Raw genomic sequence first — 21870 nt, 5'->3', positions numbered from 1 at the left:
TGCTCAATCACAACTGCCCCAATGAGTGTGAGCGTACCTTACTCCTTCCCACCCTCCAGATCACATGTGATTTTGTGTGTGAGAGAGAGAGAGATGATGATGCCTTACTGAGTACTTTGCCCTCACAAGGTGATTTACAAAGCATGAAAACACAATTACCAACCCCCCCCCCCCACAAAACAGCAATCCTGCAGCAGCTAAAGGTTTTATTTTTCAAGTACAGCCCAATTCAGCCCAATGTATAAATAAATGTGTCTTCAGAGTGGCATTTAAAAAATGATCAACAGGAGTTATACAGTGGTACCTCGGGTTAAGAACTTAATTCGTTCTTAACCAGAAACTGTTCTTAACCTGAGCTACCACTTTAGCTAATGGGGCCTGAAGCAGAGTTCTTAACCCAAGGTACTATTTCTGGGTTAGCAGAGTCTGTAACCTGAAGTACCACTGTATATTATTTACCTTCCCACCAGAGTGGTACTTATTTATCTACTTCCACTTTGAAGTGCTTTCGAATTACTAGGTTGGCAGGAGCTGGAACCAAGCAACAGGAGATCACCCTGTCGCGGGTATTCGAACTGCCGACCTTCTGATCAGCAAGCCCTAGGCTCTGTGGTTTAACTCACAGCGCCACCCGCATCCCTGTTCCTAGTCTGCCTTAGTCTATTCTTAGCCTTAGTCTGTCTCAAACTGCCGTCTTCCTTTTCACCCACAGACAGCCTGATGACATCAGCCTCAGTGGAGGGATGGCAAATCTTGATTCCCAAAAGGCTCTCTCCTTCCAAAAGAGTGTCCTAATATGGTTACTTCCCATAGCAACATATTGCCTGTACTGTAGTGTACTTGGATAGCTACTTAAGTCCAAAACAGCTATCTTTGCCTAACGAAAGATGTGCTGGACCAGGCCTGTCCATATCGAGCCTATTACCCTTCTCATAACAACATAATTCACATTCTCCTTGGTTGCTGCTCTAGTGGGGGTCTAGCTGCCTCCCTAGTCCTCGCTATTATTTTCTTGTCGTGCACCAGAATAAAGATCATCTTCGCCTGCAGGAACAGGATGGGAGAAGACATGGCACCTCTACCTCTCGTCTTCCTTTTTCTAACATTGGCTGTGACAGTGCGAACTCAGCAGTTGCCAGACGCTGCCCTTGGCGTAGCGAACGCGTTCTGACAGCCACTTAGAGCAGCAGGCTGGCACCTCTGTCCGTGAGTGGCTCTATTCCCTAGCACAAGCCAGAGCCAGCTGTTTCTGTTAGGCTCCACTCAAATAAAAGAACAACTTCTGTACAGATCGTTGGCAGCGTGGAATGTGCATTCAGCTCATAACAGCAGCACAGGAACTTTACTGGAGCAAAGAAAAGACTAAATGAAAAACTCTGCCTGTCTATGAGGATGCAGACCTAACTGAACCCAATGACCTCCATACGCCACTCAAGTATGATCCAAAAACTGCACCAAAAACACTTGTGAGTTTTCTCACATCTTCCTTCACATTCTTTCCGCTGCAAGAATATCTCACTTTTCAAACCACTGTACTTGTCCGGCATGATGTCGCATAAAGCAGGTTATCTTGAATCTCTTCAAGAACCAGGGCCTACTTTTAACCCAAACCTGCATTTTGGGGGACCCATTTCTTAATATTATGCCATATTGTTGCATGGTGGTCATGCTCCTGTTGCAGCCCAGCTTAAAGATGTTGGCTATTTACAGTTTAGTTGCACTGCAAAAAGCTTGCTGGGGAGACCACGCATTACAAGGAACTCAAAAATAACTTTAACAAGCTTTTAATAACAAAAACAAAAGCTCCTTTTACACTAAACATATCAAAAAGCATGACCCATCCACCAACTCATCCCCCAGGGTACTGAGAGAGCTAGGTGCTGCTCTTTATATACTATACCCAATTCCTGACACAGCTTAATTAACACAACTTAGCAGCACCTGCTATACTGTTTCACAGCTGAAAACCTAGGTCACTTTATTTGCTCTGGCCCTTAAAGACATACACATCTTGTGGAACAGTAATGAACCTTCAAATTTAAAGAGACCATTCAACAGTATCAGGCTGCAGGCCACTAGTGAGTCTCAGCCCACCAGATGAAGACCAGTGACATACAGCCACCCAAGGGCCCCTCCAGATATCCTTTGCATTGTGCATTCATTGTGATCTGTGCTCATCATGGTATCAAGGCAGTTATACACAGTTCTGTTTTCAATATAGCTGGCAGCTACAGAAGTTTCAGGGCAGACATACTATTTTGTTTATAATCAGTGTCCACCAGTTACTTCCTGTTGAAATCTTGCTATTTTTCATGCCGCAAAAGTTCTAGCTTTTTTTTTTAACCGCTTTTGTTGCTTATAGAAGCATAGAATTACAGAGTTGAAAAGTACCATTGTTGGTCATCTCGTCCAGCCCACTGCAATGCAGGAATCTTGCCCACAACCATATTATTATTATTATTATTATTATTATTATTATTATTTGCCGTATTTCCAACAATGAAAATCCAGACAGAAAATTTGTTGAGTTTTTCTTTTGGGGCCTTTTGATTTTGGGGGCCAAATGCTTTTTTTTAGTATTGCCCCCCCAAATGCTGTTTTCCAGCTATTTTTATGGGGAAATGGCACTGCAAATGAGAAATGCCACAGATATTAAGAAGGCAAGGGATAAGGGGGAAAGAGGAATAGTTTTAAAATGCCACGATCCCTTCCGTACCCAGATTCCATTTTAGGGTTTATTCCTATCCCTACACACTTAGTAAGTTCCATTCAACTCAGTAGGATTTGCTTCTGAGCAGATATGCCTAGGATTGCATTGTAAATATCTGAATAATTCAGGGCTTATATTAAATGAAACAGTGGGAGAGTCAAGATAGGATCTCTTGGTTTGTTTAAATTTAAAAGCAGCCATTCTAGGAGCTTGGCCTGGGATTAGATCAGGGCCATGACACTAAAAGGGGAGGCATCTTTCCTTGTGCAGTTTCCCTAAATCTAACCTTCACACACACACCCTAAAAGCTTGCTATTTGTCCTACAGAACCAAAGCATGCAAGTACTCTGAATTAGCCCTAAAAATGAAAGCTCTTTATTTAAAAACAAAAATAAAAAAAGCAAATGAAATAGCAGAGGTGAAAATTAGGTGGTTCCCAAAAGGATTTCCCATGAAAGAAAAATCCAAATCTCCGCTCCCCCGCCGCATTCGACAATGTTTTTGTGTAGTTTTACTTTTAAGGGTATGTAGGATTTATTGGGACGCCAAATCCTGCTTCGATCTAGAGCACCATAAGATACTGGCATTAGCCAATATCTGTTTTATAACTGTTATAAAACCGTTCCCAGCCAACAACGTTACAAAACGAGTTGGCTAAGACTGAAGAGTCATTCTGGGCAGAATGTGGTATGATAGTTGATGAACAGCTATAAATAATGGCAAGCCACTAGTTATCAGTCCAACAGTGGCTTTCCACAATTAATTATGTCCGTCCTGCGCCATTCACAGCACTGTTCTGCCCCCTGGTGGAGAACACTCCATGAGGCCACGTTCAAATGAAGCCATAAATTAACACAGGATGGATACAGTTTTAGCTGAAGCCCTTTTGAAAGGTGATTGCATATACAATGCATACCCGTTCCACTTTTGCCCTTGAAAAACAGGAGTTGCACTTTTTTCTTGTAGCGTTTCAAAAAACCTGCAAAAGCTGTTTGACCAGAACCAACAGAGGGCATAAAGAATTTGAGCTGTCTCAAACCAAAACGATTTTCTAACTGCAAGCCTGAGAAATTACATACTGGAATGCAGCTCTAGACCACATGTGCTCCCATGGCCCTGCAATTGATTACTCTTACAAGTGAGTCCCATGGAGTTCAATCGGACTTACTCTCTAGTAAGCTTGTTCACAACTGCTTCCTTGCCTCCAGGGCCTGCCCAATGCGTTTTGGTGCCTGAGACAAACCACAAAACCTACACCCACCATGCAACTTGACTAGGACATTTTATAATAATAATAATAATAAATTTTATTTATATCCCGCCCTCCCCAGCCGAAGCCGGGCTTAGGGCGGCTAACAACAATCAAATAATCAAACAGTAAAATAGTCACAGAATCTAAAAATATTTCATTATAAAAATTAATTAAATCAAATAGATGGCAACCAATTAAGCAAAATTCTGTGCAGGTTGCCAGAGGAGGGAGTCAGGCTGTGCCCTGACCAAAGGCCTGTCGGAACAACTCTGTTTTGCAGGCCCTGCGGAAAGATGTCAGGTCCCGCAGGGCCCTAGTCTCTTGTGACACAGCGTTCCACCAGGTTGGAGCCGCAGCCGAAAAAGCCCTGGCTCTAGTTGAGGCCAGCCTAACCTCTCTGAGGCCTGGGACCTTGAGGATGTTATTATTTGCAAACCGTAGGTTTCTCTGTGGGGCATACCAGGAGAGGCGGTCCCGTAGGTACGAGGGTCCTAGGCCGTATAGGGCTTTAAAGGTTAAAACCAGCACCTTAAACCTGATCCTGTACTCCACCGGGAGCCAGTGCAGCTGGTATAGTACCGGATGAATGTGATCTCGCAGCGAAGACCCCATAAGGAGTCTCGCCGCGGCATTCTGCACCCGCTGGAGTGTTTGTACAGCACCAATCACTCACCAGCTCCCAGCAGGGCAGTGGTCATGGATGACTTGACTCTGCAGAGTCAGTGTTGTGTAGTGTTTAGACTGGGGCCTGAGAGACCAGAGTGCAAATCCCCACTCAGCCATGCTGTTCATTGGGTGACCTTGGGCCAGTTTCTTTCTCTTTCTTTCTTTCTTTCTCTCTCTCTCTCCCCCTCCCTCACACACACACACTTTGCCTAAACCTAACTCACAGGATTCTTGTGAGAATTAAATTATGAGGGGCAGAACCCACGCACACCACCTAGCGCTCAAGGGATTAGAAAGTGGGGGCACATGAATGCAATAGATCCATTGTAGTCCTGTAATAGGGACGTGGGTGGCGCTGTGGGTTAAACCACAGAGCCTAGGACTTGCCGATCAGAAGGTTGGCAGTTTGAATCCCCGCGACAGGGTGAGCTCCCGTTGCTCGGTCCCTGCTCCTGCCAACCTAGCACTTCGAAAGCATGTCAAAGTGCAAGTAGATAAATAGGTACCGCTCCGGCAGGAAGGTAAACGGCGTTTCCGTGCGCTGCTCTGGTTCGCCAGAAGCGGCTTAGTCATGCTGGCCACATGACCCAGAAGCTGTATGCCGGCTCCCTCAGCCAATAAAGTGAGATGAGCGCCACAACCCGAGTCAGCCACAATTGGGCCTAATGGTCAGGGGTCCCTTTACCTTTACCTTTAGTCCTGTAATATTTGAAATACGAAGTCAAGTGGAAGAGGTGACCAAGGCAAAAATCAAGGAAACAGGTGGTGGGAAGCAGAAGGAAGGCGAGAAAGTGAAAGGATGGGCAGGCAGAGGAGGAGATGGCAAGGTGGAAGAGGAAGCTGCTGCCCCACTTGGACTTTATAAGGCAGGATTGTCGTAGGCACTTTGTGAAGCTGTGGCAGAAGTGGGGCAGTAGCTTGCTGCTCTCTTATAGTCCTGCTGCTCTCTGGGAGCTTGGCGAATAGGCTTGCTGCTCTCATGGCACCTTGAGGACAAAGAAGGGAAGTAGCTATGGCAACCTCACCATGCAAAGCAGCATTGGGTCAGCAGCTTCCTTTTCTTCCTCAGTGCCACTTCTCTTGGGTACCGCCTGAGGCAGCTGCCGGTTCTGCTTGTCTCTTTTCTCTTGAACTGGAGGTCACACTGACACCTCACCTGGTTGTAAACTGCTTAGCAATCTTTGTTGGGTTCCTCTTTTATGTCCTTTTAGATTGAACAAATAAAGAATTCACCAGTGAATGCTAGGGTTGCCAGCTTCACTGTCCCTGCTCTGCTGCCTTTAAGAACAACTTGATGCACACAAATTTAGCAGATGAAGCTCTTCCTGGCTTCGGAAAAAGCTCCAGCTACTTACTTTCTGTTTGTCAGGCTTAAGCTGAGGCTCAAATACTTTGGCCACCTCATGAGAAGAGAAGACTCCCTGGAAAAGACCCTGATGTTGGGAAAGATGGAGGGCACAAGGAGAAGGGGACAACAGAGGACGAGATGGTTGGATAGTGTTCTCGAAGCTACCAGCATGAGTTTGACCAAACTGTGGGAGGCAGTGGAAGATAGGAGTGCCTGGCGTGCTCTGGTCCATGGCGTCACGAAGAGTCGGACATGACTAAACGACTAAACACCAATAACAACAACAGTAGCAGGACCTATTAAAACAATTGACAGCCCTATGCATGATGGAAGCTCAAGCCGTTTAGCCTTAGAAGCCTTGGCACAGGAGCAGGGCCAGGGGGGAAAAAAAGTGGCAAATGTATTAATATCAGATCAAAGATTAGAGCCACATCTGTACACCATCAACATTTTATAAAAAAAACAGTATGTCTTTTAGCTCTGCTATGTTCTTTATTCATGAATTTGCCTTTTCCAAACCCTCCAATATTTCTGCAATGAAAATAAGGATGTCCCATTCCATAATGATAATTTTACTATTTATACCCCACACATCTCACTGGGTTGCCCCAGCCACTCTAGGCAGCTTCCAATGTATGTAAAAACATAATAAAACATTAAACATTTTTAAAAGAAACTTCCCTATACAGGATTGCTTTCAGATGGCTCAGGGGTCGGATAACTCCATACCCTCCAACATTTCTCCAATGAAAATAGGGACATCCTAAGGAAAAGTGGGAAATTATGGGATCAAATCAGAAACTGAGATGGCTTCTCTAAACCAGGGACATCCCTGGAAAATAGGGACACTTGGAGGGTCTTCTTTTCACATCTGTTCCATCCTATGCTAACTGATCTAATGAACCCTCCCAATTGTCCTTTGCAGAGCTGTAGAACAAGCAGCAAATTTGCATGTTCACCACTCACTCAGATGGACCTTTTTAAAAATTGCTTTCAAGAATGAGGTTTGTGATGAGTCAGCAAAGATGATTAAATGCAAAGGACAGTTTCCCTGTACCTTTAAAAGTTGTAGAAGGTTGGGAGGGGGCCAGAATTACAGCTGCAGTTGCCCTCCACACCCTTTTATGGTACATAAAAATTCTGTCATTTACGTAACAAGTGAAATAGGGGTGGGAACCTGTGACCTCTTACTTAACAAAGTCATCACAGTCATGTTTGATTTACAGCTCTGGTAAAGAACATTCCATGCTTTGAGGCATTGCCACTGGTAGCTATATTATGAGTTTTATTTAAGGCAGGGCTGGGCAGCCCCTCCAGGTGTTGTTAGACTCCCAACTTCCCTCTGCCCCGGCCAGGTATGTCCAACAGTCAGGCACAATGGGAGCTCTAGCTTCCCCATCCCCGTACAGTGGTACCTCGGGTTAAGTACTTACAGTGGTGCCTCGCAAGACGAAATTAATCCGTTCCGCAAGTCTCTTCGTCTTGCGGTTTTTTCGTCTTGCGAAGCACGGCTATTAGCGGCTTAGCGGCTATTAACGGCTTAGCGGCTTTAAGAAAAAGGAAACAAACTCGCAAGAACTCGCAATACGTTTTGTCTTGCGAAGCAAGCCCATAGGGAAATTCGTCTTGCGGAACGACTCAAAAAACGGAAAACTCTTTCGTCTTGAGAGGCATACGTCTTGCGAGGTACCACTGTAATTCGTTCCGGAGGTCCGTTCTTAACCTGAAACTGTTCATAACCTGAAGCACCACTTTAGCTAATGGGGCCTCCCGCTGCCGCCACGCCACCGGAGCATGATTTCTGTTCTCATCCTGAAGCAAAGTTCTTAACCCAAGGTACTATTTCTGGGTTATTGGAGTCTGTAACCTGAAGCGGATGTAACCCAAGGTACCACTGTATTAAAGGTGTTGGAGCCTTGAAACCCTTTGCACCTAGTTGTTCAACTCCCAGAAACTGTGTGACTTTAAGAATTGATCTTGGCTCTAGTCTTTGCACCTGAATCCATTTGCAATGCAGAGGAGGAGAAAGGCCTGAGCTGATAGGACAGTGACTATAGAAAAAGCCTGCACTAAGGCTGCTACCGAAATCCTGCTTTTTTTCTGGAGTTCCAAAGAACTCTGCAAATTGGTTTGGTCTATTAGGTAATGAACTATGAATATAGGAGTTGCAGGGTGGGTGGGATGCTATGCCAAGTAACCTAGCTCAGTAGTTTTTAAGAGAACAAGTACTTTCTGAAGGACATCAATTTAAAGATAATTGAATGCTTTCTAAATGATGCATTTTGAAAAGTTTTTGGTGCTGATATTTTGGCATAATTGCTTGTTTTATGTGATGGGCTTTCAATTACCTGGGATTAGACATCATTGCTCTAGTTCATGGGTAGGCAAACTAAGGCCCGGGGGCCGGATGTGGCCCAATCGCCTTCTAAATCCGGCCTGCGGACAGTCCAGGAATCAACATGTTTTTACATAAGTAGAATGTGTCTTTTTATTTAAAATGCAATTCTAGGTTCTTTGTGGGGCCTGCATGGTGTTTTTACATGAGTAGAATGTGTGCTTTTGTTTAAAATGCATCTCTGGGTTACTTGTGGGGCATAGGAATTTGTTCATTTATTTATTTTTTCAAAATATGGTCTGGTCCCCCACAAGGTCTGAGGGACAGTGGACCGCCCCCCCCGCTAAAAAATTTGCTGCCCCCCCCCAGTTGAACCAGTTCCCATTCAACAAAGAGGGTGTATAAGCTGCTGGGGGTATTAACCAGATTCTCACTCCCCATCCTGCCTCAGCTGATTTAAATGAGAAGGTAAATCAGTGGTTTCCTGTTCCATACAACAATGCATTTCTACTCCATACAGGTACACCTGGTACTTTCCTTTGTTGCAATTCCCAGAGTGATAGCAGTGTTGATGTAATGCAGCAAAAAAAATAAAAGTGTTATGGAGATTGGCTGTAGCTCAGTGTTAGAATAACTGCTTTGAATGTAAAAGGTCTGAGAGTCTCTCCTAGGCAAAGGTGCCAGCTTCTCCAGAGGATTGAGAGGGCCCAATGCGATATTGTATAGAGCTAGGGGCAGAGCTGAACATCCTATGAAAACTGAGAGGAGCTGGCCCCCTCAAAAAATACTTGGGGGGGGGGACTGCTTCAGTCCCTAGGAGTCATCAGCTTTTCTCCCAGGCATCTCCAAGGTAGCACTGGGAAAGACTTCCACCTGAAACCATGCAAAGACACTGCTGGTCAGTGTAGACTGGGTCTGGGCAATCTCAGGTATTTGTATGTATGGCCATCTCCCCCCCCCCATGCTCCCATCTGACGCATATCTCTGATCTCAGGTGTAGGACAGGTAAAGATGTGGCTCAAATGAACAAGTGGCAGCCTTAGAGTGAACTTCTGATTGCGTCTCTGCAAGCAGGAATAGGAACTGGAATTGGCAGCACTTGCACTGAGCAGAACTACCGTATTTTTTGCACCATAACACTCACTTTTTTCCTCCTAGAAAGTAAGGGGAAATGTCTGTGCGTGTTATGGAGGGAATGCCTACGGGTGGCATGCCTACAGATTTTCCTCCTCTAAAAACTACGTGTTATGGTCGGGTGCGTGTTATAGAGCGAAAAATACGGTAATCCCTGCCCAAAGTGGGGCTTCAATTTAGTAGGAATTGTGGTAGCGGGGCATAAATCAAAGCCAGGGCTACAAAGGAAGATTTTGGAATGCATTTAGAGGCTGCTCCCAGTTTTTCCTTTGAAGCTGAATCACCTAATGTCAAGTGACATGACATCAGGAGATTTGAAAACTGTCCTCAAAAACGTGTGTGATAATAAATTAGCAAGGCTTTATTGTAAGATGCCACAAGACTTTTTTTACTTTTTCCTTGTGTAGCTCCTTCTTCCTGCATTGGAAGCCCAACATAGCCTGTTGTGACAGTCAAAGCTCAGCTCAGGAAGAAATTGTAAGTTTTTGCTCTTTGTGTCTCAGGTTCTGAGGTGTATCGGGCCTTGCCCAAGTACCAAACTTCCAACATATAGCAACCCAAATTCCAGACAAGTTGGTGCAGGGGCATCCCTACCATTTGGCAAACTGAGACAGTCCCCCACAGTGGCAAATGCTGGGAGCAGGCAGAGGAAGCCCCCTGGGTATTCCTGTCTGGAGAACAGAGGTGTCTGTATGCAACACAGCCTGCCTAGCCACACCCAAACCATCCAGTTGCCTCAAGTGCAGTGGATTATACTATCCTGTAATTAGTGCTTAAGTAAGATTCAATTGCCCCTGGGGAAGGTGTCTTAAGAAGAACCCTGCTGGATCAAGCCAAAGTCCTATCCAGTCCAGCATCCTGTTTTCATAGGCAACCAGATAATCCCTTTATGCTTTTATTCCTAAAACAAAGATGGCAAGATCAGCAGTACAGCAGACACCTGTAAGAAAACAACTCAACAATGACAAAGGAAGATTGGAGCCAAAAGGTACACTGCTTGCCATTTCATACTGTATGTTCTGCATCCCATTCACTTTTGACACAGAGCCATAGTCAGGTATCCTGGTAAGCTCTCTGGGCTGGCCTGAGATATTTTGCTGTCAGAAGTGGAATAACAAATGGAACCTTCCACCAATCAGTTGTACGCCAGAAGAGGGAGATGGCCTTATCGTGAGAGGCTTTATGTTTTTTCCATCTTAGCAGAAGTTTATGCTTCTGACGGAAACATATTCATTAATTAAGAGGGGTAAATTAGAGTTCCTATGTTTACTGTAAACTCTCTTCAGCTGGCTTTTAGCTTGCTTGCACACTTTGTCGAACCACCTGGAAGATCCCACTGATCTTCTTGAGCCACTGTTCTTGATTTCAGTTCTCAAGTGGTCTTGCAACCTGTCATTCAAGATCTTAAATAAATCCATAGCCTCAGCAGCAGAGGTAGCTGAGATAATAGCAGTATGAATAGCCTTTAAGTCATCTGTATGAAGAAGGTGGGTCAGTGCTAGATTGAGTACTGGGGTCCACTTAATATTATTGCCTACAGTCACACCTAAGTTTGCATTACAGATTGAGTTTTGGGGGAAGAATTATTAAATACTGGACCTACTAGTACCATTATTAGAGGTAAATGATCGCTTTCAATATTATGGCCCACTTCCAACTCCATGACAAATATGCAAATTGTGAGGTCGCAATATACTCTATCACACTGCTTCCATGCTTTGTAAAGTCGGTATATTCCCCGGGCCAATCTCCCTCTATCATACCATTTAATATTAGCAAGTCCCTCTGCCTTACAACTTGGGCTAAACAAAGCCCATGATCTTTAGACAGAAGGGAGGTACCTCTGGCAAAGTAAATATCTGGTTCCAGAATCTGATTGTAATGGGTGTACAAATTTACATTGTTGACTCCCATGCGTGCATTAAAATACCCTGCAGTGATAAACACTGCAGTAGGATACAGGGATTCGATGGATTCTATATAATTTTCTAGTTCTGTCCAGATAGTATTTATAGTTTTTTTGTTGTTGACAAGGTATGTAGATGTTAATCAGCATTAAACATACTTTCAGAACTATAACCAAGACAGCAGTTGCAAACGGGTTGCATGGAATCATGGCTGCTGTAGTTGCATTCAACTTTCCTCCACAAAGGAGGAACATGTTAGACCCCCACTAGCCCTACGACCTTTTGTTGAGGGAGTGGCTGTCAATGAGTGACATTAGTTTTTTTTTAAAAAAATATTTTTTATTAACAGGCCAATCACATCACATTATCCAAATCACATTAGTTTCAAATTATACAGCCAAATTTTAAATTTTGTTGGGGGTACCCATACATCAAGCTCCGCACGAGTCCAAAACTCCGAACAAGTCCAAACATCACTTATATTACTGCTTTAATTAGACAGTTCTATCCAGTTCAATCCAGATAGTCCTTTATTACTTTCTTTCTCTTCTTGTTATCGTATATTCCTTTCTTTGCAATCTCTGATAATTTTCACAAGCAGATTGAAAACAGGCATCCGTTGTGTGGGTTTTGTACTGTCCAAAGATCATATCACTCAGGGACAGCCTCTGTTCAGCGCTTCCATAAAAAAATAATAATCTTCGGTCTGTCCTTACTTTTCTCAGGCTTGCCAAATAAATCAAATGAGTCAGGAGGCTCTGTGAGGTCAAGTTTGCGTCCCAACATTCCTTCTCTTTTGAATAATCCTGATTCTCCTCCCCCTGTCTTTCTTTCTCCAGCAAGCCTGTCTTGGCGAGACGCCATTTTTTAACTGCGTCATGAAAATTTTCCTCTTTCTCACCGTTCACCAATCCTCTCTCCTGTTATAATCCATCCCACACAGTTCTTAAATTCCTGCTTGTGATTAATAAAAACGCAACGATCTTATTTCTATCTGGGGTGAAGGGTTATTAATATCACATCGTGCAAAGGGGAAAAAAGTTTTTTCCTCCACCCCCCCTTCATTCCAAACATGCAGTCTCCTAGTGGTGATTCATCAGAAGATTTACTTATCCATCCGTCACTCCCGGTCACAGAGATCCATTAATCAGCAGTCTTATCTCTCGAACATTATTTGATATATGTGCTTCAGCTTCATTCTAATCGTATGTTTCCAATTATAATTCCGAGCCGAAGCTAACCAGCACGCGCTAATTGGAATCGGCGTCAGGAAGATCTGACTTCACCGAGGGCTCGTGCCAAGTGTTCGACACCCCCATCTCTCGATCAGGGGGTGCATTGTGAACACCGCTGGCAAGGCAGCGCCCATCTCCTGGGGGGAGGTAGGAAGACTGCCTACTTCCCATAGCAGCCCCTTAATTACCTCGTATGGGTCAGAGAGATGTTATTGTCGGCCATCTTCCAACACACCACCTGGTGGCCCCCCGACATTTGTATCCGTTAAGCAAAATGGGGACATCGTGCCAATCAGTTGAATCAATGTCGTGGCTGAAAAAGTTATTTCAGCATTTTGCAGCAGAGAATCTCATAAACGTATCTCATTGGGGGAACAATAATAAATGAAATAACGAGCAATTTGCCTTTTCATGATACTCAAAATAAGCTTCCTGAGGTAACTGCCTCATTCTGCCTGAGCTTCCTCCCTCTTATGATGCAACTTCCACTTCTCATCCCAATAGGCCCCAAACTTAGTAGGAAAAGATGGCTTCCCTTGGGCTTCAAGGGCAAGAGGCAAGATGAATTAGTTACTCCTTTCTTGAGGACTGTGTAGGAAATTTGAGGTCCACTCTTGCATTTCTTGGCTCTGTTCCTTGTCCTCTGCTTCTTCATGTTTTCTTTAGGATATCTTTCTTCTGTCCTGCTTCCCAAGCGCATGGTTAAACTATGGAATCTGCTCCCACAAGAGGCTGTGATAGCCAGCAACTTGGATAGCAATTAACAAAGGAAAAGACAAATTCAGGGAGGATATGGCAATCAATGGCTCCTAACTCTGATGACTATGTTCAATCTCCACTGTTGGAGGCAGTAAGTTTCTGAATTCCAGTTGCTGGAAACTGCAGGAAGGGAGAGTACTGTCGCCCTCGGGTTCTGCTTGCAGGCTTCCTATAGAAAACAAGATGCTGAAACCCATGGCCTCATCCAGCACTCCTTGTGTTCTTAGTGCTGCACTTACTAGTTCTTTCCAGAACTGGAGATCTTCTTTCTGTCCTGATTGCTTTTATAATTCTCTAATTCTCTCCTCCTTTAGTACAAAATTATGTGCCAGTACACTGATTTCCTTATTGCTCCCTTCTCTCCTAAGCTGTGCTTTATGATAGCAATCCTGTAAGCAGAGAAACAACGGCATACCTTCCAGCATATTAACAGTAATGGTTGGTTTGTAATGAAGAAGAGTTTGGATTTGATATCCCGCCTTTCACTCCCCTTCAGGAGTCTCAAAGCGGCTAACATTCTCCTTTCCCTTCCTCCCCCACAACAAACACTCTGTGAGGAGAGTGGGGCTGAGAGACTTCACAGAAGTGTGACTGGCCCAAGGTCACCCAGCAGCTGCATGTGGAGGAGCTGCATGTGTAAAACCACTGCAGTGCAATTTAGTGTTTCCTCAAGAGGCTTAAATCACCTTGGAGCCTCTTGCACTGTTAGCAGAGGAGAAACATTTGTAATGTAGATTTTTGCATTCGCTTGATAAAGCTAATTGAAACAAGAACTCCTTAGTTGCTTATGTAGAAAAGCACCCTGAAAAAGGATGCTGAGTGTGAAGCAGCAAACATGGGCAACCTTTAGTCTTGGATTGCTTTTATAAAGCTATGTCACTATGTGTGTATGTGTTTTTTATTGTAGGCAGAGCAACTATGAGTGGTAGTCATGGAATGGGTGGAGATCGCCACACCTTTCTGCTGATAATTTCAAACATGCTTGTTTTCTTCTTAGTGACTGGTTTTGTGTATTTCTGTTTGTAGTTATATAGAGCTTTCAGTATGATAGCGAGTTATATAAGCAAGTTTGCCCCCTCCCAAATGGAGGAAAATAATTCTTAAATTATGCTAGTTAAGGACGAACAAAAGCAGTTCAATTACAGAGTCTGAACAGCTTTTGAAAAAGTACTTGTTAAGTATACAGTAGACCATCTAGTTATGTACCGCTCCGGATATGGAACTTTCGGGTTATGAATGCGGCAAACCAGGAAGTGTATTCTTCCGGGTTTTGTCGCATGCGCATGCACGCTCAATCATGCCATGTGTGTGCACAGAAGCGGCACCTCTGCTTATGGACTTTTCAGGTTGTGGACGGACCCCCGGAATGAATTTACAGTGGTACCTCAGATTAAGTACTTAATTCGTTCCGGAGGTCCGTTCTTAACCTGAAGCACCACTTTAGCTAATGGGGCCTCCCGCTGCGCCGCCGGAGCCCGATTTCTGTTCTTATCCTGAAGCAAAGTTCTTAACCTGAAGCACTATTTCTGGATTAGTGGAGTATGTAACCTGAAGCATATGTAACCTGAAGCGTATGTAACCTGAAGCGTATGTAACCCAAGGTACCACTGTAATTCGTATTTGGAGGGTCCACTATGCAGCAATTCAGTTACATGAAAATTATTTTAACTAGATCTATAACTACTGCCCATCACATTATGCCTCTAAGTTGGTGCAATTGTTGTTGCAGAAGAAATTGCATCTCAAGAAAAAGTATCTCAAGCAAATGCCAAACGTGACTCTGGTTCTCTGCTTCCCAGGTAACTATTTAAAAGTGTCTGGTGATGACTATTACACTGGAGGAATCTTCTGCCATGTTGCAGTTAAGAATGGCTTTGATACCGAATTAGAAACTAGGTGTGTGTATCTTGTACCCACATCGTGCTTTTTTCTGTAGTTATGTACCTTTGGTCAACCTTTGCCTTTCTTCTAGTTTCTTTACAGGTGCAATATCTTGATGGATATTTGTTTAATCTTCTCAGTGGCATATTTTAATCATAATGCCCCCGATCAGTCATAAGAAAACTGCCTTGCATCTACATGTCAGTCTGCTCCAGCATGTCCTGCTTGGACTACCTGTGACACCTCTGCCCAAGTCTTCAGAGTTCTCCCCCTTTACATGCTACGCACCTGTGCAGATGATGCGAGCATGGTCACTGAGCGCATTGGCCAACCTGCCCCTGAGCACATTCACGTGGGTCCATCATCTTGGACAGCAGCAGTGCTACATCAGAGATGGGGATTATCCAGATATTATCATGCTGGTAAAGGAAATGTATGGTTCTCTTGGTTTAGTAATTGATTTTAACTGCCCCCTTTGATTTACAGGAAAATGTGGGGCACCTCAGACTTTGAATTTGGCAAGCCACTTGGCAAGGGGAGATTTGGAGCGGTGTACTTGGCCCGGGAGAAAAAAACTCACTTCATCTTGGCCTTGAAAGTCATTTTCAAATCATTGCTGGAAAAATCTCAGCTAGAGCACCAGCTCAGAAGAGAAATAGAAATCTTAAGTCACCTCAGGTAAAGCAACTGAATGCAGAGGCAGCTGCCTCATACAGAGTCAGACCATTGGATAGCCATCTGTCATGGATGCTTTAGCTGAGATTCTTACATTGTAGGGGGTTGGAGTTGGTGACCCAATGATTGGTTCATCCAGTACTATGTCTGTGTTAACTGGCAGCAGCTCAGAAGTTTCAGACAGTAGTCTTTCCTAACCCCACCTGAAGATGCTAGGCACTGATTTTTTAATGTGTCTCCTCCCCCCCCCCTTTTGTTTTACTGTATCTGTGAGGTTTGGTGAGTTGGTTGGTTGTAAGTCACTTTGTGTTTCCTTGGGCAAGATAAAGCGGCTAACAAATTTAATTAAATTATCAGCACCAGCATCATAACAGCTACAAGGTAGGGCCTTCTGCATGCAGTGCAGATGCTTACCACTGAGCTAAGGAACCTTGCTATGGTCAAGCATGTTGAGGAATTATAGTCCATCAGGATCTAGAGGGCCACGCGGTCTGCATACCTGCTCTGTGCTAAATCTGTCAAAACATGGAAAGCCTCATTATCACCTCTGAAACATTGTGTAGATGTTATGTAGTCCAAAACATCTAGAGGACACCAGGTTGGTGCACCTTAGTTACAGCTGCAATCTTATGCCCGCCACCTGCCTAAGAGTAAGCCCCACTGAACATAATGGAGATTTGCTTCCAAGGGAGCATGCATTGATTGATCCAAACACAACTTGTATCTCAATAGTATCTTCTTCCTGGATGGGGCAATTGCTTAGTACATTCATTTGTAGACCGTGTGTACTTTGTCTACCTATCACAGCCGCTTACTTCTTATGTGACCTAAACCACAGGTCCTCTCCTTTTTTCCTTTAAACAAAAAATCTGCCTAGACACCCAAATATCTTAAGGATGTATAACTACTTCCATGACCAGACCCGGGTTTTTCTCATGTTGGAATATGCTCCAGGAGGAGAACTGTACAAGGAGCTACAGAAGAAAACATACTTTGATGACATCAGAACAGCCACTGTGAGTACAAATGCAAAGGCTACTGCTCTATGGGAGGAGCTGGCTGGAGACGAAGTAATGCAAAACATAGACCATATAGCTGGTGAGCTTGGAGTAGTCAATATTTATTGGCAGGGCAGCCTTTCCCGTTTTGCCACCTGGGGATTCAGTCACCCAAGGTGGCTGCTTCAGTCCACCTCATGGGTAAACCAACCCTGTTTGTTGGCCTAATGTGCCTCAGAGGGTGTAGATATTCCTTAAAGAAAACCTGGTAGGTAAATGTATTGTGAGGAGAGCAAAGCAAAGCCCATTTATGTGTGTCTGCCTGTGTTGTCTTCTGATTTGGTTCTGCAGCTGCAAACCAACATACCGTCTATGATGTTGAAGCAGCTTTGACTGGCCCCAAACATTGTGAAATAACCAAGCCATGGCTTTCAGAGATGGAGAAGGACATTTGGGCATAAAGGATGGCATAGCCCATTGCACCAGTGCTTAAGGTCCAGCCTGTTAGCATATGGCGTTTTTATGCGACAGCAGAAGTTGCCTTTAGTGAGAGGAGTCTTTGACTAGAGCATGCCTTTCATTGGAAGGTAATCAGATTGAGACGGTGTATAAAATAAGAAAGCTTATGCTTATTAACAGAAGGACATTCTGGAAAGGAAAGAATTCTATAGTCCTAGCTAACTAACTCCAGTGGTGCCTCGCAAGACGAAATTAATCCGTTCCGCGAGTCTCTTCGTCTAGCGGTTTTTTCGTCTTGCGAAGCAACCCTATTAGCGGATGAGCGGATTAGCGCTATTAGCGGTTTAGCGGCTATTAAAGGCTTAGTGGATTAGCGGCTAAAAGGCTATTAGCGGCTTAGCGGCTTATAAAAAGGGGGGAAAGCGGAAAAAAATCGGAACACTTGCAAGACGTTTTCGTCTTGCAAAGCAAGCCCATAGGGAAAATCGTCTTGCGAAGCAGCTCAAAAACGGAAAACCCTTTCGTCTAGCGGGTTTTCCGTCTTGCGAGGCATTCGTCTTGCGGGGCACCACTGTAGTTGGAGAAACAAAAAAGCCATACTTGCCCCTTTGCTCTCAGAAGATACATCAAGGATGGCCTCATACTCAATCCAAGTGTGAGAATAAGTTGCAAACAGGATGCAACCTAAAATGTATCAATCTAAACTGTAAAGGATATGGCGGTTAGCAAAGAGGTTAAAAGTACAGGGATAGTCTGGGAATCTGTAGGTCCTTTTATCTTTTCAAACTCCATACAAACCTCTTTCTGCAAGCTGAGTTGCACCCAAACTTCAGACACAGCAGACTTTAAGGTCATCCCCCTGTGACCACAGATTTAAGTTTCTTATGACTTTGTTTCAGTTGAAGAAGTGGACTAAAGAGATTCCTTTTGAGAAGAGGAGGTGCACTGAATTTAATATTTACTTCCAGACCCCATTAGTAGTTCTCCAAATGAAGTTCTAGCCTAAGGATGAGAATCGCCAAAAGCCACATTATCTTGGCTGGGGGGGAAGAGGTTGGAATCTGCCTACCAGTGGTAGGTGGAGCCAAATCACAAGTGGGTGGGGTCAGAACATCATGTGCAATGGTCAAGTACCTTACGCCATGGGATGAAACACAGCCCTCCAAGCCTCTCTATTTTTTGTAACTCTCCTGTGCAACACCCTATTCCAGGGATTTTTTTCTGATACTGACACAACGGTTGGCCAATCAGCGCTATGTAAACCCAACTCTTTCTACAGTGGGAAAATCATAAGTTTTCTACCCAGACTCATAAAGGAAACCTTATTGTGCATTACAGTAGCAGTGAGTGCACTTTTAATCCAGTCTCACTGCTAAATTTATGTACAGTTGCATGCAGTCTTGGTTAACAGCCAGAATTAACTTACCTATTTTTTTAATTTTCTGCGCATCATACATCTACAGTATATGGAAGAAATATCTGATGCTCTGATGTACTGCCATGCTCTAAAAGTGATCCATAGAGATATTAAGCCAGAAAACCTCCTGTTAGGATTAAGAGGGGAGCTGAAGTTGGCAGACTTTGGATGGTCAGTGCATGCTCCATCACTTAGGTATGTATACATATATATTTTTAAGAATTCAATACTGCTAAATTTCTATTTGGCAACTGTGAAATGCAGAATGTGTCCTGTTAAAAGTGAACCCATTTTAAACTGGATTTCGACTGGCAATTTTAAACTGAACCCATTTATTTTTTTTAAAAAAATAGGAGGACAACATTCTGTGGCACTGCAGACTACCTTGCTCCAGAAATGATAGAGGGGAGTCCACACAGTGAGAATGTCGATGTGTGGTGCGTTGGTGTCCTTTGTTACGAGTGTCTTGCAGGATATGCACCATTTGAAGCACCAACACAGATGGAGACTTTCAGAAGAATAAAAGATGTATGTTATTCTGAACAAAAAGCTTTGAGAGTAAATGAAATTTGCGATATACAGCTTGAAACTTGGGCCCAAATCTTGATGGTTTATCCTTGAATGGGCACATTAAGTTATAGCATCAATCTTAAGAGCCATGAGCCAGGGTGGCTAACCCACAATCAAGATCTGCCCCCACCCGCCAGATCCTGTGGCCTGCCAACCCTTGATGCTTTTTCCTCAAAATCTAGTCAAGAGATAACATCCTCTATTATTTAGAGCACACTTTTTAAAGGGCAGAGTGCTTAATCTTCCGATTAGGAAATAAAAGAGCCCCCAGCTGCCTTTTTACAAAAGTTCTTTGATCTCAGATCTTAGCACTAAGTGCCACAGAAGATGAGCCCTCTGCCTGCCCTTGAAAGAGTAAAAGGCAGGGTTTCCTCCCACCCACAACACTGGAGTGGAAAGAAATGTGTGTGTATACCAGAGTTCTGAGAGACTTCGTGTCTGGTGAGTGTGTGTGTACTGCTTGTTTAATGAATGCCCATGCCTAGTGTGTGGCTGCTGGTACATATACATGACCCGGAAAGCTGTCTGTGGACAAAGGCAAGCTCCCTCAGCCTGAAAGCAAGATGGGTGCCACAACCTCATCATTGCCTTTGACTGGACTTAACTGTCATGGGGTCCTTTACCTTTTTTTACCTTTTATACCCTGACCATAGCCCCACAGACATGTCACCCTTTTAGGGATGGCAGTTAACATAACCCTATTTCTAGAGGTACTGTACAAGATACATAATTGACAAGGTCCTTGTCCAACAGTATGAGCATCTTAGGGCAAAGCTGATGTGCAGATAGGAAAGCTGCATGGGGGTGGAGAAGCAGATAAACTGGCACTAGGGTAATGCATTCAACTTTTTTTAAAAAAGCAGAAGACACAACTAGCTTCATAAGAAAATGTAACTTAAAACATTCTTTTCTTCCAAGGTTAACTTTTCATTCCCTTCTTGGGTGTCAGATGGAGCCAAGGACCTAATATCCAAAGTACTCAACCGTACACCTTCCCTGCGGCTTCCCTTGAAAGAAATAATAGCGCACCCATGGGTTAAGACCAACTCTAGGAGAATCTTGCCACCTGTCTACAATGAAACAGAAGAGTAAATGCCTGTGTATATCCAGAAGGCTATTGATTACTCCACATGTGCATCTGTCTTTTTAGATAGTTGGCTGCAATGTCAGACAGCAGATGAACCAGAATGTCAAGCTTCTGCTTTCTGCTAAACCAGGTGTGAGATGCCAGTGCCCCAGCAGCTGATGTTGGAATCCATCTCCTATCTTCCCTGACCGTCAGCCATACTGACTAGAGATGGGAGTTGGAGTCTAACAACATCTGGAAGGCCACAAGTTCCCATTCCTCCTAAACCACTCTTTTACAAAGAATTATTGTCACTGCTTAGCTTGTAAATTTACTGTTAACTGTGGAACTTTTATGAACTGATATAATGAGGAAGAAAAAAAGCTAAACTTTGTATAATTTTAAACTTTGTATAATTTTAAAGAAATAAACACTTGCTAATGAATCTCAATCTAGCTGCAAATTGGAAAGATGGTCCAGAGCTAATGTTTAAGTATGCAGAGCTTTCTCAGGATCGCTATGTTGAAGAATTGATGTCGAAGCACATACAGTGGTACCTCGGGTTGCATATGCTTCAGGTTACATATGCTTCAGGTTACAGACTCCACTAACCCAGAAATATTACCTCAGGTTAAGGACTTTGCTTCAGGATGAGAACAGAAATCGTGCTCCGGCAGCATGGCAGCAGCAGGAGGCCCCCATGAGCTAAAGTGGTGCTTCAGGTTAAGAACAGTTTCAGGTTAAGAACGGACCTCCGGAACTAATTAAGTACTTAACCCGAGGTACCAATGTTCCTTATTGTACTGCGGCCGACTCAAGTGTTTTAGTATTGAGAAAGCTTTCAAGTGCTCCAGAACACTTATGTCAGAATTAGATGTTCAGTTTTCAAGGAAAGGTGGAGGGTTCAAGATATAATGAAAAGGCCAAACATTTGCTTTGCAACAGTCTTAAGATGGAAGACACAAGGTGTTATGTGTATCTAGTTAGGACAGGTTGTACTAGGTGCAAAATGATTTCAGGTTCTATCAAGGGCTACTGCAATGGGACAATTGGCCACTCTTTCTTTGAAAATACAAAGCCAGCAGTAAATCGGATATTTACAAAAGTGAGAAGCAAAGAATCAGAAGGAAGAACTATTGGCTCCCTAAACCTAGATGTGTGTTTCAGTCATTTTCATTTTGTATGATCACCTTCTCTGGTCGATTAGGACCTAATGATGACAGCTTTCTGCTGGGATGGTGTCTGGTCAAAAAGATGGAAAGTGAAGACACCCATCTATGTTGCTCAGAGTGTTAAGATGCTGTATAGCAGGCAGAGGCATACCTAGGGGTTAGAAAACTGGACCCCGCATTTGAGTCCTTCCACAACACCTGGAGTGTGCGCACACACAAACTGCTCAGCATTCCAGTGCAAGAGATTCTAGGTACACCTCTGATACGAATGGGAAAATTCAGGCTC

General features: G+C 43.8%; 1 protein-coding gene across 5 annotated transcripts; it reads left to right on the top strand.

Annotated features, from left to right (window-relative positions):
• The first annotated feature begins 2573 nt into the window (after positions 1 to 2573).
• LOC309534226 (aurora kinase C-like) lies at positions 2574 to 21636 on the top strand. 5 transcript variants are annotated; one of them, XM_082226380.1, is made up of 9 exons: positions 2574 to 3848; positions 9853 to 9922; positions 10358 to 10433; positions 15079 to 15145; positions 15714 to 15905; positions 16780 to 16918; positions 18823 to 18971; positions 19130 to 19304; positions 20265 to 21631. In XM_082226380.1, exons 1-9 carry the CDS (start codon positions 3811 to 3813, stop codon positions 20436 to 20438), a joined length of 1080 nt encoding a protein of 359 aa, XP_082082506.1. In that variant the 5' UTR covers positions 2574 to 3810; the 3' UTR covers positions 20439 to 21631. The 5 variants fall into 5 exon arrangements, with proteins under 5 accessions (XP_082082506.1, XP_082082505.1, XP_082082507.1 ...); XM_082226379.1 differs by having other exon boundaries at positions 2575 to 3848; positions 15076 to 15145; XM_082226381.1 differs by lacking the exon at positions 2574 to 3848 and adding an exon at positions 9594 to 9636 and having other exon boundaries at positions 15076 to 15145; positions 20265 to 21630.
• The last annotated feature ends 234 nt before the right edge of the window (positions 21637 to 21870 follow it).

The sequence above is a fragment of the Podarcis vaucheri genome, assembly GCF_965113315.1.
Source record: "Podarcis vaucheri genome assembly, chromosome: 6".
Taxonomy (NCBI): domain Eukaryota; kingdom Metazoa; phylum Chordata; class Lepidosauria; order Squamata; family Lacertidae; genus Podarcis; species Podarcis vaucheri.
Note: the sequence above shows the minus strand (reverse complement) of the source record. Positions and strands in the feature narration are given on the sequence as shown.